Raw genomic sequence first — 14,342 nt, 5'->3', positions numbered from 1 at the left:
GCCTGAGATGAGGTTTGAATTTAACTTTTTAAATTTATTTGCTCTGACCTGTAGCCTAATTTTATGTAACAAGGCGTGTGTTTTTTTTTTTTTTTTTGTTTGTTTTGTTTTTTTAAACTCTTAACAGGTTAAATCTTAGGTGTTATAACTGGCATTTATTGCTGTGAACCTTGCCTGTCAGACAGCTATTCAGTACATGCTGCCTTATCTCCTGCATCCTCAGCGCACTTCAAACCCTCTAATGAGGCATGATAACCCCACAAGGTGTGACTTAAAGCTGCAGGAAAATGCAGCTGAAGTGGTTGATATTTTACAGACTTCATTTCAGGTGGCAATTTTGTTTTGCACGATACACAAGTTTAAATGGTCCCAATTCAATTTACATGAGCAGTAACCTCATGAAGGCCATATTTTGTGCTTTGCTAGTATGTCCATCTTCATGTGTAAATTATCTGCTCATACAATGACAACATCACATTTGATGTGGCTGTGTGTAGTGAAACCTACCTGCTCTGCAGAATGCAACTGAATGATGAGGACACGTCTAGCCAGGGGAAGCTGGTGTGCGATATCAGAAGTGGTCCAGGTTTCCCTGGAATTCATAAAGGAAAATGAGCTTCAAACTAACCTATCGTGGTACCTGTAGTGCTCCTGCAAAATATATATATGTATATATATATGAAAGATATAAGCATGACATGTCTTGCATATACAGGAATCTATGGCATTACGGAGTGGTGATTAGCCTTAACCTGAAAGCTGACTGACATTGATTTCAAGTCTAGGTCAAACAGTGCAGGAGTAGTGATTTAATGATTGCAAATGACTGTTATAGTGCCACCAAGTGGCCAATCGACACCAGATTTGGCACTGCATTGTCGGATGCCATCCTCTAGAAAAACAGCCAGGCTGCATTCAATTACTTCATTCATTTACTCCGCTCCTCCATTACTGCTCGTCTCCTACATGGAGGAAAGGAGAGCACTAGGTCTGATCAGTCGATGTTGACTATCAATGAAATGGCCCTATCATAATTGTTAAATTTTGCCCACAAATAATCCCATGGCCAATCACTGTTTTTACAGGTGGTCAGCCCATTTGAAGCTGAAAAGTTTGTAGGCTACACTAGCTTATACAAAGACAGACCTGACATTGCAGTTCATGTCATGACACTAATTAGCCTTATATGTAATCAGTAACATTAGATCAAAGTAAACATCTCCTAGTATACAAATTTAATTCCAGAAACCCAATGTCTGAGCATACACGAATTCACCTTATACTGTATCTATACTACAACAGCCTACGTTCTACTTCCAGTTCATTGCAGGTTACACTGACAAATTCAAAAATATGTCCATAGGTTAGTGAGCTGGATATCTTCATATTTTGTGAGTTATTGTTTCCCAGTGTTCACAATGAAAAATCAATTCTTGTTTTCAACTTTAACATCTGGAACAAAGCTGGTTGGTAATCCATCCTTTGATTGAATACATTTGTTTATCCATATTCACAAACAGATATGTAGCAGTCATGCTTACTTGTGTTTAGAGTCATGCAAGTTTTAGTAACATTCATGTACAAGCAAATAAAACTGCCTTCCATCTTAAATTGGCAAATTTGTAGGATGTGAGCCAAAAAAAAGACATATTTTGTCATCTGTTGTGACATTTTAATATTTGGTTCTCTATAGCGCCATCATGTGGTTGGATTAGGCAAAATCTTTAGGGCTACTGTCTTGATGTAACTTAATGCATATACCAAGTTTCATGACTTTGTCTATTTTGTCCAGATTGGTCAGTTTTTGTTGAAGCATTTAAGTGTTTTACAGTTTTAAAATTGTGAAAAAAAACAATATGGTGTATGTTATGGGTCCTTGTTCCACATGAGAGGGACCTGTGCACCAAATCTTGTGACTGAAGCAAATGGGGCACAGTGGCTAGGCTTGTGAATGTCAAAATTGTGTTGTGCACCGCAGGGCCACCTGTTCAATCTGTGCCATAATTTCAGGGATCCAAGAGTTCAGCCATCCGAAGAAGCCTACCAAGTTTGGTGATTCTGAGCCATTCCAGCTCATAGTTATTTGAAGTGAAAGGGGAGCTAAAAAAGAATAGGGTTGGTATTGAGAAAGCAATACAATGTTGATGTGATTGCACGTTCTGCAGGAAGTTGTGCCACAGTAAAACTCTGGCTACTACACAATGTGCTTGTTCCACATCACCTACAGTATTTAAAGACATATTTGTAGATTAAATGATTGAATGTTTATAGTGCTACTACAATGTGATGCTTGTTAGGATCTCTGCATTGCTACAACATTGAATCTGGGTCCAAAAGTAGCTTTAACTACTACAGGTACAAGCTAAGCTTCCCCTGGTGTTAAAATAGAAGTAATTGGCCCACGTCCTTTTGTTTTATGACTTCTACCGGAACTTTCAACAGTTGCCACAACCACAGGACTAGTATGGAAAAGAATTAAATAAAATACACATGGGTAATTAAAACTACTGCAAAACAGGAATTACTAAATTATTCTAGTCTAATGTGCTTCTAAATTCTGTAGCTCTTGTAGTGTGAGATTAAACAAATAATTCAGCATCATTAAACACCTTTTCAAATTAACTTCTACTCAGCAGCTCGTGGGAGGCTGTTTAGAACTGATGTGTAAATCAGTGCCAAACCCAAGATTGTATCATGATGGGAGTATGCTGAGGAGTCTATATAGCACGTGCACATTTCAGCAGTAAACTGGGTGTGAGAAGTTTTGTTTTTAAATCAGGTTATCTGTGCAGAGCAATTCAATTTCCAAAGATGAATTGTGGGAAAAATCAAGGTCAATTTCACTGTTTATTGACCCTAGCCTACTTAACCCAACTCCCAAAAAACACACCCACACTTTTGTAAAACCTTCCCGTTAAGTAGGCTACCAGTCTTGATTTTTTACAAAAAATGTAAAAAATCAAACCTTCAGTTGATATTTAGACAGGATATCGAGGAACTGCGGATGTACTGACTTTAAAATGTTTAGTCACTGTCGAAACACTTGCCTACCTCCAACTGTAAATGATTCACATGTAAACTGCACCACCACTTTCAGAAGAGTCTGACCTTTGCAAAGAACTGAGTATTAATGATGCAGAACAATAACATTATGCGGGGTGATTTTATATTAACAATAACGGCACCGATACTCGTTTCAGTAGCCTAAACCTCGAAAATTGGAGTTATTCGAAATAGGTGCATAGGCTTATGTCGCGTTCTGTCCTCGCTTGCTCGTGCCCGCAACAGCCTCATTGTATAGTATAAAGTGTTTAGACTTTGGCGTGCTCAGTAAAGGTTCATTTCACATTTCAATGTCAAAAGTTTAGTAAACCCGTAGTCACGAACCATTCGTTCTTCAAATATTGTGTTTACGATAGGGTGAATATCGGCCTGCTTGTGAACACGAAAAGTGGATAATCCGTCCTTGAGGGGCAAAGGTGCTAATACGCTATGTTCATTGGCAAGTGCCCAGAGTGGCACACTTGCCGTATGGCAATCGTCCAATGGATAGCCTAGTTTAATTTATTGGTGACAAAACCTGAAATTATTTAAAAAAAAAAAAAAAAAAGTAACTATCAACAGTGGCTAACATTGTCAGTTGGGTGCCAAGGTAGCAATAAATACTGATTTGTTTTTCCCACCACAATTGCTGTCCCGCTGAAGTTGCTCAGGGCTGGCGTAACACCTGCACATTCCCATGAACAGTGCAGTGCGGGCGCTTTTCTTCTGTCGGACACTGAAGGAAATGTCAGTCCACTAGTAAAGACAGTTGGGCATATACAAGAAAGGATAGCCTACGCTCACAAGAGGCTTGGTGAAAGGATAATTGAAAATCTGCATCTGGCTCGTACAATTGCATTTTGTATTTTGCTCAGATAATTATAATCTTACTTCCTGATCTTGTAGGTAGGCGAGTGATATATGATCAGGTGAAGACAACTGTAAAATCCGAAAACAGGATATTTATTTGTGTACTACAGGCCTACTAAAATTAAATATACGGCACAAGACAAGTTGCCTTATTGTCAGTTTGTGCGGGGCGTACAGGAGCCTGGTGCGTTTTTCGCAGAGTAGTCTACACGTTGCTGACAGGTGAGTGTAAAATTATTATTATTTGTCATTTGTTTTTGCTACTGAACAACATAAAGTGAAAGAATTTTTAATTTAGTCTAATCGAATAGCTTGTTCTGACAAGCACGTAGATAAAATTGTACTGAAATATTTACGGATTGGGTTTAGCTACGAGGTAATTTAAACAAAACAAACAAACAAAAAGCCCTATAGTTAGTGTAGAAAATCTACAATTAACATATTATGATAATGTGTGGGTCTTTTGGTAAATAATATCAACCAGGCTGAAATTAGACAGGAAAATTAAACGAGCTCTGTCCCTTACGAAGGGTTGACCTGTCGTTTTCATTTTTCATGTTCCATGCCTTTCTTTCAAACACCATAGCCTTTTAAAGATTTTTGTCATTACCAAGTTCTAAGCCGGTGATTAACACAGTGGTTCTTATGATGGTAACGGTGAAGTTTAATTTAAGTCATAGAATGCACTCAGGCGATTTACAGGGTTTGTACTGTCTGACCTCTAATATATGACGGTAATAAGCTAAATCTAGACCTGTGCTTTTGGAAAAAAAAAAGATTAGATAGACGAAATGGAATGCAGATTCCGCTTAGCCTACCTTACCTTGCAGGCTATTCGCATTTCTCAAACCCCCGCAGTCGTTTCAAGGTATGTAGCTTTTCTTAAATGGTTAGGCTATACAACAATGCTCGCACAGTTCTCAGGTTGTTATGTCAATTTTTTGGCTACTGTCGTGGTTGATAATTTATTTTAAAATGTGTTGTGTAATATTTTTCAGTTGGGGTAGTTACAGAGCGGAGAAAACTGAAAAATGCATTATTTGAATTATGTCAGTTTCGAAAATGAGAAATGGTTATTCTTAAAAGCAGATGATCAGAATTGAGGAAGTTGTAGTTTTTGGGAATCAGTTCGTCTGTTGAGCTCTGGTACATTAACTCTGTTTTACGTAACACAAAACCCACCTGCAGGTGTAAACACTGCCTATACCCTAACAGGTTCATTCTTTTTTAAGATTGGGGGCATTTAATTCAGTGTTTTAATTGATTGGTCAAACTCACTTGTGACTACATCAGCTTTTATAGCCAGGAGATTTGAAATTCGTAGGGTTGGTATTTTAGTTTTAAGGCGATTGGTGTGTTTTGCAGAATTTCTGAAGAAAACAAGAGGAACTTTGGACGAGTTTCTTATACTACTAAAGTCGAAGGAAACGCTATGCAAGCGGTGAGTCTTTCAAGCTACAGCGTAATACGTCTGCTGAAGAGTTCTTAAACCTTTAAAAGGATAGGAAATGTCCTCCAGGTTTGGGAAATGTATTTTTCCGCATATCCCAACTTCATTAACCGGTATGTCCTGTTTTGCCGGTGTTTTTGTAAGGTTATACCTGTATTTTGATAATACCCATGATTAGAAGATGTGCACCTACTTAATGGCAAATTCATCTTCTTTTTTTGCATACAGCACTGAAGCAGTTTGTTGCATGCATATGGAATAGAGCAGAAGAATGGCTCACTGTAATCAAGTATGTGTTGATAATTTTTGTCCTCATATTATACAGATATAGGAACAAAATGTAATGCCTCCATTGTTGACATTAAAGCTTCTTAAAATACTTTATTTTGACTCAGAAAATGAGCCTGGTGATCTGAAGCATTTGGAGTGAAACTGTTTATTTCCATTTCCATAGTTTCTATTCTATTCTACTCTATTCTTCACTTGATCACATTGCATGTTGGTAGAGAACTATCAGAGCATTTAATCCCCATGTGCCCCCCCTCCCCTCCCCCCATTCTGGTGAAATCCACTATAGGATTGCAGTGGCAGATAAGACAGACTTTTTAACACGTTTACTCCCCATTCTGAAATAAGATTTAGATGTAGAGTGTTTTTGCTGTATTAGCTGTCGAGCTCCTCAAACGTATGAATGACATACAAACACCAGAATTGAATGAGTGTTTCATCCAAATTGTTCCACTCATTAGTGAGCTAGCTGAAAGCTAGGACAATTGTCATATTCTTACTATTTATTATAATTTGTATTGTTTCCCATTTCATTTGTTCTCTAGCTTCGATCATCCTCTTCAAGTGATGTCAACCTGGGTCCTTCAGACAACCCTCAGTGAGTTCTCAGATATTTCTGACTGCAACAAGGCCCCAATGGAAACGCATGTTCACTGTATATTGGCTAAATGGTAGTATGATCCTGAAAAATTTCATGGAGGGTGTTTATGGCACTGACAGTATTATCCACTTGATTGGTTGAGTCTAATTGGGAGTATACATACAGCAATTATAATTGGACTACATATGTGTACATCTTGATCAGTTCCATTCATTTTGGAGAGTCAGATAATTAATAAAGTTGAAACTACAGTATTCTGTGAAAACATTACCAAATGTCCATAAGAAACATTATATTATTTTCTGCTACTGAATTATAAGATGCTAGTTTGGAATTTTCATTTTCTGTTTGTTATGCCAGCTGATGCATGTGGATTTTTTTCTGGAAAAATGGGATCGCTGACCAATGTACGGTATATAGAGCTTAGAAATTTGTAACAATGACTACTTTTAGACTAAACACCCTTTATTCAGTGTCCTTAGCAACAGCTTGAGAGTTTCCATTAAGAGGTGCATGGCATGGTTCTGAGTGTTTGCACATCTGCAGCATGCCCCTAATTTGCTTAAAAGCCTTCATTGTCTTAAGCACATCATGTTGTGGTTGTTCCCCTATGCTGGGGTTGCAAGCTACTGTATGCAATGCATGGCAAACATGCTTCTCATAGAAGAAGAGGGGGGCAGCATGGAGCAAGTTTGCGTAAGTAGGGCAGGAGAGAAAGAATGAATAAATACCCTTTTCTACTTAGTCTGTTTTCCCTGATGTACTGCTCAAAAGAAGAACAAATGTTGAAGAAACAGCCATCCAGGCTTATGTACCTTCTGGCAACAGAGTATGGTTTATTTTTCTTAGAATTAACAGGTACATTTCAATTCACCAACCACTATCTCACCATTGACTGTACACTGGTGATTTTTTTATCCCCCTTGTAGAATTCTTAAGCATGTACAATGTTCTCCAGATCATTTAGATTCATTTGTGGCAGTATTTTTCTGTCTTGTTATACAATGTTGTATGATCGTTCAGTACACCCAAAATGGACAGAGGTGTTTTACAGTTTAGAGTATTCCCCTTTGTCTTTTTAGTGCCAGACCTACAGACTTTGATTTCCTTGCTGTGATCGGAAAAGGAACATTTGGAAAGGTAGGACTTTTTGTGCTACCACTATTAACTGGCTGTTGTAGCTTTTTTCATGTGCACGGATACCATTTAAGTCAAGTCATGTTTGTATGAATACGATACTTGGAAAATAAGAATTTAGTGTGGTGGTTAATTTCACTGGCATTGTTCTGGTGAAGGCATGATTGGAAATGTCAGTCTGGTGTTGATGAATGAAAACTCCACCTGTCACAGGTGCTTCTTGCTAAACGGAAATCAGATGGCAAATTCTACGCTGTGAAAGTTTTGCAGAAGAAAATAATACTGAAGAAAAAAGAGGTTGGTTTGACATACTGACATTTTTTATGTTGTGAACCTCTTGTCTTGAAGACAACCATGACAGTAAGAGCTATTGCAACCTTATAGGGAAACAGAAATTCACTGCTGCAGTGACATTCATTCCCAAGAGATAAGATCTAATCTAATATTGAGTGCAAGACACTCTTTGAACCCTGGCAGCCTGACTATTATTTCTCTCAAACAAGCTATTGTTTATTACACCAACTCCTCTGCCTTCACAATCACTACTATTATAACCCATCGAATAATATTACCCAAATTGGAAGTGTGCACAGGGTAGCAGTGTTCTAGAGAATGAGTAATAACCACAAGGTTGCAGTTTGGAATACTGAGCAGAGTACTGCAGCTATACCCTTGAGCAAGGTAACTAAACTTGAATTGTTAAAGAAATGTGAAATCAAAATGTGGATAGGCTATAGACACTCACTCAGGGGCATTAACTCATTGATTTTGTGGATGACCCAGACCTGGCCCGGGCTTCATGACCATATATGGGTCGTCCCTTTTCCCTACTATGCAGTCTGTGGCTCTAATTAGTGCAGCATGGTGCCACAAAAACTGCATTTCTGTGGCTTCAAAACACATCTCACGAGCCCATGGAAAATCAATGGGTGGCGTCACACTCACTGTCTCCATTTTCTTTTACAGTCTATGGGCTAGACAGAGCTACAGCAAACGTTTCTGCTACATACTTCCTTCAGTTCTCGGCAAGATGTAACATGTGGACACACACTTTCACACAAAGAAATGTACTAATAATGAGATAACATACTGGTGAGATAATTAGAGGACCACATTTCTGAATGCAAAGTAGATTTCTACCTCCTTCATCCCACAAAGAACTGGACGGCTTCCTTCTGGAAAAATGACAGCATTTAAATAGGGATTGAAGTGACAGGTGACATGTCTTTCAGCAAAAAAACATCATGGCAGAGAGGAATGTGTTGCTCAAGAGCTTGAAGCATCCTTTCCTGGTGGGCCTTCACTACTCCTTCCAGACCACAGAGAAGCTCTACTTCGTCTTAGATTATGTCAACGGAGGAGAGGTATGGCATGGGGAGAAGAGATGAAGGGTTTCCTTTTTTTTGTGTCTGCTACTGGTTGGCTGAGTTGGCTGTCATCCAGAACATGCACAGAGGTTGTGCATTATTGTGGAACCCCCCCCCCCCCCATTGGGCCAATTCGTAGTACTAACTATACTATGAATTTCGTGAATCCAAGTGAATTATTGACTGCGCTTTTCATCTCATAGCCACATGCACAGCTTTTAAAATGGCCTTGTTACTCCACATTTAAAGTGATGTATGTGTGAAATTAACAGAAATTCTTGGACAGGGCAGTGGGTAAATGAGAAATGGACAGATCTAGCTAAGCTGGATAACTGTGGTTCAAACAAAATGTGTCCATTACGTTTTGGTGTTATTTTTACATCTTGGTAGTATTGTGAGATATCCTGCTCTTCACTGACTGTTGACTTTACTGAGAAAGTTGGATTGTCACGTTGAAGTATTTCAGACTTTCCCTTTCTTTTGTCTTTCTCTCCAGTTGTTCTTCCACTTGCAGAGGGAGCGTTGCTTCCCAGAGCCACGTGCTCGCTTCTACACCGCGGAGGTGGCCAGCGCCATTGGTTACCTGCACTCCCTTAACATTGTTTACAGGTCAGGTGAAATGTGAGACATATTGCACTATTGCAATATCTCAGGGGTGAGGGAGCCCCCCACTTTAACAAAATCAAGAATGTGCACAACTTATCCCACAGTTAATAACATGGATATACTGTAGAAATCTTCAATGCTGTGTTGGTACTATTTGTGTTTTATTTTATGGTAAAACAATTAATCGTTTGCTGTACATTAGTGATATCACATAATATTTGCTTCTTGAGGACTGCCTTTGGCCTGTACCTACGGCTATATACCACATAGTGGACAAGGGTTGTATGTAATCCAGAAATTTCAATCTGTTGAAATCAGTAAAAACATAACTCACAACTTATACACCTGGCTAAATAGCAGACATTTTCTGCTTGGTTTTGCCAAATTGCGGCAAGGTATTCATGGACCTTCGGATTACATTTTGATATTATCAGACTATAAATTGAGCCAGTTTATCAGCTAGTTACCTCCTGAGCAAGTTATGGTTGATTTTATTTGTTTGTATATGTTTTGTTTGCAATAAAAGTTAGTTGGTTATGCTTCATCACATCAAAGTTATAGTTTATAGTTATGTGGGGGCTGTGAGCAAACTACTTGGTTCTGTTAATGTGCTCTACAGATTTAGCTGTTATTATTTAGCTGGAGAACCACATGATTCACCAAAAACGATTGCGGTTCACTGCCAGATTAGTGATACCTCAGGAACAGTTTCCTTTTGTCAATTATATTTTAGCAGCAATAAATTATCTTTATGTCTGATGCTGAGTGACATTCTTTCAGTTATACATGTTATGGGAAAATGATAATCCATACACAGAGGCATAGGTATCTTCTGATTAATTTATGCTTTGTGCAATAATTCTGTAATTACCCTAAGTTCACTCTGTGCTCTAATTTCAGAGATCTGAAACCAGAAAACATCCTTCTGGACTCAATGGTAAGTGACTGTCGGGTTTATACTAGAATCTTGACTGGCACCTAGCTATATATATATATATATATATATATATATATATATATATATATATGTGTGAGTGTGTGTGTGTGTGATGGGTGACAAATTAAAGAAACATAACAAATGGAGATGCTTTTATACAGGTGTACTGCATAATTAAATTAAGCAGTTAACATCCTATTATGCTCTGTGGCATTCATAAAAATGCTGAGCAGGCCCAGTTGACCTCCTCTTGATGGTAAGAGGAAAGCTCTAAGTGACTTTGAAAGAGGGTTCATTATTGGGGCACGGATGGCAGAAGATTCAGTCGCAAAGACTGCTCAACTGGCTAGGGTTTCAATAGGAACAGTGACTAAAGTAACATCTGCATTTAGATCTACGGGAAATGCATCAGTAAATCAGTAAAGCACACATTTGATGACTGTGATTCTTGTGCATTAGTGCGATATGTAAGGAGAAACAGAAGAGCAACTTTCTCAGGTGACTGAGAATGTTAATGCAGAACATGATCAGACTGGGTCAACAAAAACAGTCTGTCGACACCTACATACAGATGTTATAGTGATATGGTCAGATGAGCATTCTTCACCATATTCTTGACAAGTGTGCGAGTGCATGTGTGGCGTACACCACAAGAACAGTACAGGCCTGAATGCTTGACCCCTACAGTGAGGGGGTCCAGTGACTCTGTTATGCTATGGTGCCCATTTTCTTGGCATGGTTTGGGTCCACTTATCCCCTTAGAGGCAAGGCTCACTGCAAATCAATACAAAGTTATTCTGAGTGATCAGCTTTAGCCCATGATGAAACATTTCTATCCTGTTGGGAGTGTTCTCTTTCAGCATGACAATGCCCCCATCCACAGGGCACGAAGGGCCACTGAATGGTTTGATACGTATGATAATTATGTGCATCATATGCAATGGTCTTCACAGTCACCAGATCTCAACCCAATTGAACACCTATGGAATATTTTGGACCAGATTTTGTTAGGCAGGGCTCTCCACCACCATCATAAAAACACCAAATGAGGGAATATTATCTTTTGGAAGAATGGTGGTCCATCCCTCCAGTAGAGTTCCAGAGACTTGTAGAATCTATGCAAAGGCGCTTTGAAGCTGTTCTGGCAGCTTATGGTGACTCAGCACCTTACGTTGCTTTTTCCTTTAATTTGTCCCCCATCTGTACTTTGCTTACTCTTGTGCTTCAGGGCCATGTGGTGCTTACTGATTTTGGCCTTTGTAAAGAAGGGATAGAACCGGAGTCAACCACCTCTACTTTCTGTGGGACCCCAGAGGTGAGTATCTCTTAATGGACTCCAGCATTGCCATGGCTCTTTGTATTAACTCCTCTTTCCCACAGTATCTGGCCCCAGAGGTGCTGAAAAAGAAGCCTTATGACCGCACGGTGGACTGGTGGTGTCTTGGAGCTGTATTCTATGAGATGCTCTATGGCTTGGTGAGTCTTGACTATTCCCATGAAGAATGGAAGACTCAACTTTTTTCACTCACTTGAACCAATGATTTTTTTTTTCCTGTTTGCAGCAAAGTTTTTTGATTGGTTGATAATTTAGTAACTGGCAGTACATGGTAGCTCCACTCATTGTGGGTCTGACTCATCACTGTTCTACTCCTCTCAGTTGATGATGAACATTCTCTATGCTAAGTAAATTTCATTCTTACCCAACCCCCCAAAACACCACCACCCCCAGCCACCCTTCTATAGCCGAGATGTATCTGAGATGTATGACGCAATCCTACATAAGCCCCTGAGCCTGCCAGGGGGCAGAAGCCCAGCAGCTTGCGAGCTGCTGAGTGGACTTCTGCAGAAAGACCCCCAACGCCGTCTGGGAGCCATTGCTGACTTTGTAAGTAGGCTTGTCTGCAGCGCACACGCACAAATTCTAATCACGCAGACATAGCTCCCACAGTGAACACACAGGACACAACCCCCCCCCCCCCCTTCAAACCGAAAAACACACACACACACACACACTCAACACAATCTCTGCATGAATATCCTCTGAATAAATAGGCTTTTTCCAACACTGTGCGTTGTGCTAATGCTGCTATGCTAGGTCTTAGTTCTAATATTAAACAATTCATCCCCTGATATGGAACACAATGCAGTGTTTGTTTCTTTTTGAAAGCTGCAGATAGACTATGATTGCAATCCTTAACAGCTCTTGATTTTTGTTTTACAGCTGGAGGTTAAAAATCACACATTTTTTGCTGCCATAAATTGGGATGACTTGTACCACAAGAGAATTACACCCCCATACAGCCCAAATGTGGTGAGTGCAAGCCCCTTCTAACATGAGATATTATTGCAGGTAATTTTATTTTGATAATCCTATCTATACTCGCATCTCTCCCTCCAGAAAGGCCCTGCGGATACCCAGAATATTGACCCAGAGTTCACCCAAGAGGCAGTGTCCAGTTCCGTGGGGTGCACTCCAGACCTCTCGTCCAGCTTTGCCAGCAGCAGCTCTGGTGCTTTTGTGGGCTTCTCCTATGTCCAAAGTGAAGACAACTTCCTCTAGGGGCTACCTAACCATCACAACCCACATCATTCAGGTCTTTCTTTTAAGAAACTGGGCATTTGGCCAGACTGACCCCACTTTTCAAGATGTATTGGGGAAAAAAAGCTTTGATGATCCATCTCGCTATGAAATACTGCCTTCTTTTGCAAGCATGTAAAAGCAAATTGAGCATCAGTTTGTTTTGGATTTTTCATTTCATCGAATTTTTTCAACATGAGGAGCACTATATCTAATGAATGTTGGAAGACTAAGAGTGGAATAAGCCAAAATAAAATCGTAACTTTACTATTCTCTCATTTCAAATGGAATAAAAAAACATATTAAAGTATTACATTGATTTGTTCAGCTAATAAAGTATTTAGCAGTCATATTATATGCTTTACACTTAATGTATAACTTTTTGAGAAATTATGGATATGGAGCCTGGAGATTATGACTTCAAAATGCAAACAACACCACCAAGTGTATATGCTTTACACTTAATGGATGCCTTTCTGGGAAATTGTGGATATGGAGTTTGGAGATTATGTCTTTAAAATGCAAACAACAACACCAAAATATGACCGTGCCTTCAATATTATAGATTAAGTTTAGAGGATCTTACATTTGAAAGCTATACGTGCATCTGTAAAGCATTCTTGTCAAAGGTTGGCAAGGAGTTATGAGCAAGTGAAATTTTGGTGCCAGAGATTGAACATGCAGTGATGAATGGTTGATCTGTCTTAAAATGTTCGTTTAGCACTTACTCAAAGCATGGAGGAGTTAACTGATATTCATCAGTTCAAGTGTTGTCAATCTAATGTTGTGTGTACAGGAGCTGATACTTCTTGAATTCATGGTTTTGTTCAAATTTATGAGGTATTTTTTTTTCCAGAAAACTTACTTAATAGGATACGTAATGTACATGTATGGCATAGGCAATGTCAGAAACATATGCAGTACATGTTTCAGACTCAGTTTTTGTTCTGAGTATTACTACTAAGGCATTAAGACCATTTGTAGAGGTATGAAGTTTAATAACTATGGCAATAATTTGTCATGTTATTATGGTGTATTTGTTTCCATAAGGCTTGTTTAAATCAAGTGGTGCATATTTTTTTACTTATTGGATTTGGGGAAATATAGCAACTGCTGTACAGTTCATTTGATAAAATCTAGAGCACTCCTTTGTCACTAAGGTATGCTTTAAAAGTTAATCATTGTTAAAAAACACATTTACTTCCTGAACACTCTCCAAGGACATTCCCACATGGAATGAAGTCAACAGAGACAGCTGATGTGGGACTAAACAATAGGAAGTTAAATGTTTTTGATTTTGTACTGTATATTGGGCATGTGTATGTACTCTATGTTGGACACATGTAAATTGTGTTCTGAGCATCCTGGCATTTGATACATTTTCTGAAACTAGGCTATATTTTATTATAATAAAACACAACATACAGTGATTGAAATAAGACTTTTTTGTATGAGACAAAGCCTGT

The 14,342-nt window shown here is 38.9% G+C and overlaps 1 protein-coding gene across 2 annotated transcripts; it reads left to right on the top strand.

The window, feature by feature from the left end:
• Positions 1-3,644: 3,644 nt before the first annotated feature.
• On the top strand, positions 3,645-14,315 carry sgk2a (serum/glucocorticoid regulated kinase 2a). Of its 2 annotated transcripts, none has more exons than XM_064305333.1 (14): positions 3,645-4,134; positions 5,278-5,353; positions 5,591-5,651; positions 6,196-6,248; positions 7,334-7,391; positions 7,602-7,685; positions 8,621-8,752; positions 9,252-9,364; positions 10,262-10,298; positions 11,527-11,613; positions 11,679-11,774; positions 12,028-12,183; positions 12,520-12,609; positions 12,697-14,315. In XM_064305333.1, exons 3-14 carry the CDS (start codon positions 5,634-5,636, stop codon positions 12,856-12,858), a joined length of 1,086 nt encoding a protein of 361 aa, XP_064161403.1. In that variant the 5' UTR covers positions 3,645-4,134; positions 5,278-5,353; positions 5,591-5,633; the 3' UTR covers positions 12,859-14,315. The 2 variants fall into 2 exon arrangements, with proteins under 2 accessions (XP_064161403.1, XP_064161404.1); XM_064305334.1 differs by lacking the exon at positions 3,645-4,134 and adding an exon at positions 4,640-4,780.
• The last annotated feature ends 27 nt before the right edge of the window (positions 14,316-14,342 follow it).

This window comes from Anguilla rostrata, chromosome 13 (genome assembly GCF_018555375.3).
Source record: "Anguilla rostrata isolate EN2019 chromosome 13, ASM1855537v3, whole genome shotgun sequence".
Lineage (NCBI taxonomy): Eukaryota > Metazoa > Chordata > Actinopteri > Anguilliformes > Anguillidae > Anguilla > Anguilla rostrata.
The sequence above is the reverse complement of the archived record's forward strand: the minus strand, read 5'-3'. Positions and strand labels throughout refer to the sequence as shown.

What these genes read in the sequence shown, in the direction of transcription:
- sgk2a (XM_064305333.1), top strand. An exon ending in GAAAAGGAACATTTGGAAAG is followed by an intron (nt 7,392 to 7,601) that starts GTAGGACTTTTT and finishes CACCTGTCACAG; the next exon opens with GTGCTTCTTGCTAAACGGAA. An exon ending in TCCCTTAACATTGTTTACAG is followed by an intron (nt 9,365 to 10,261) that starts GTCAGGTGAAAT and finishes CTCTAATTTCAG; the next exon opens with AGATCTGAAACCAGAAAACA.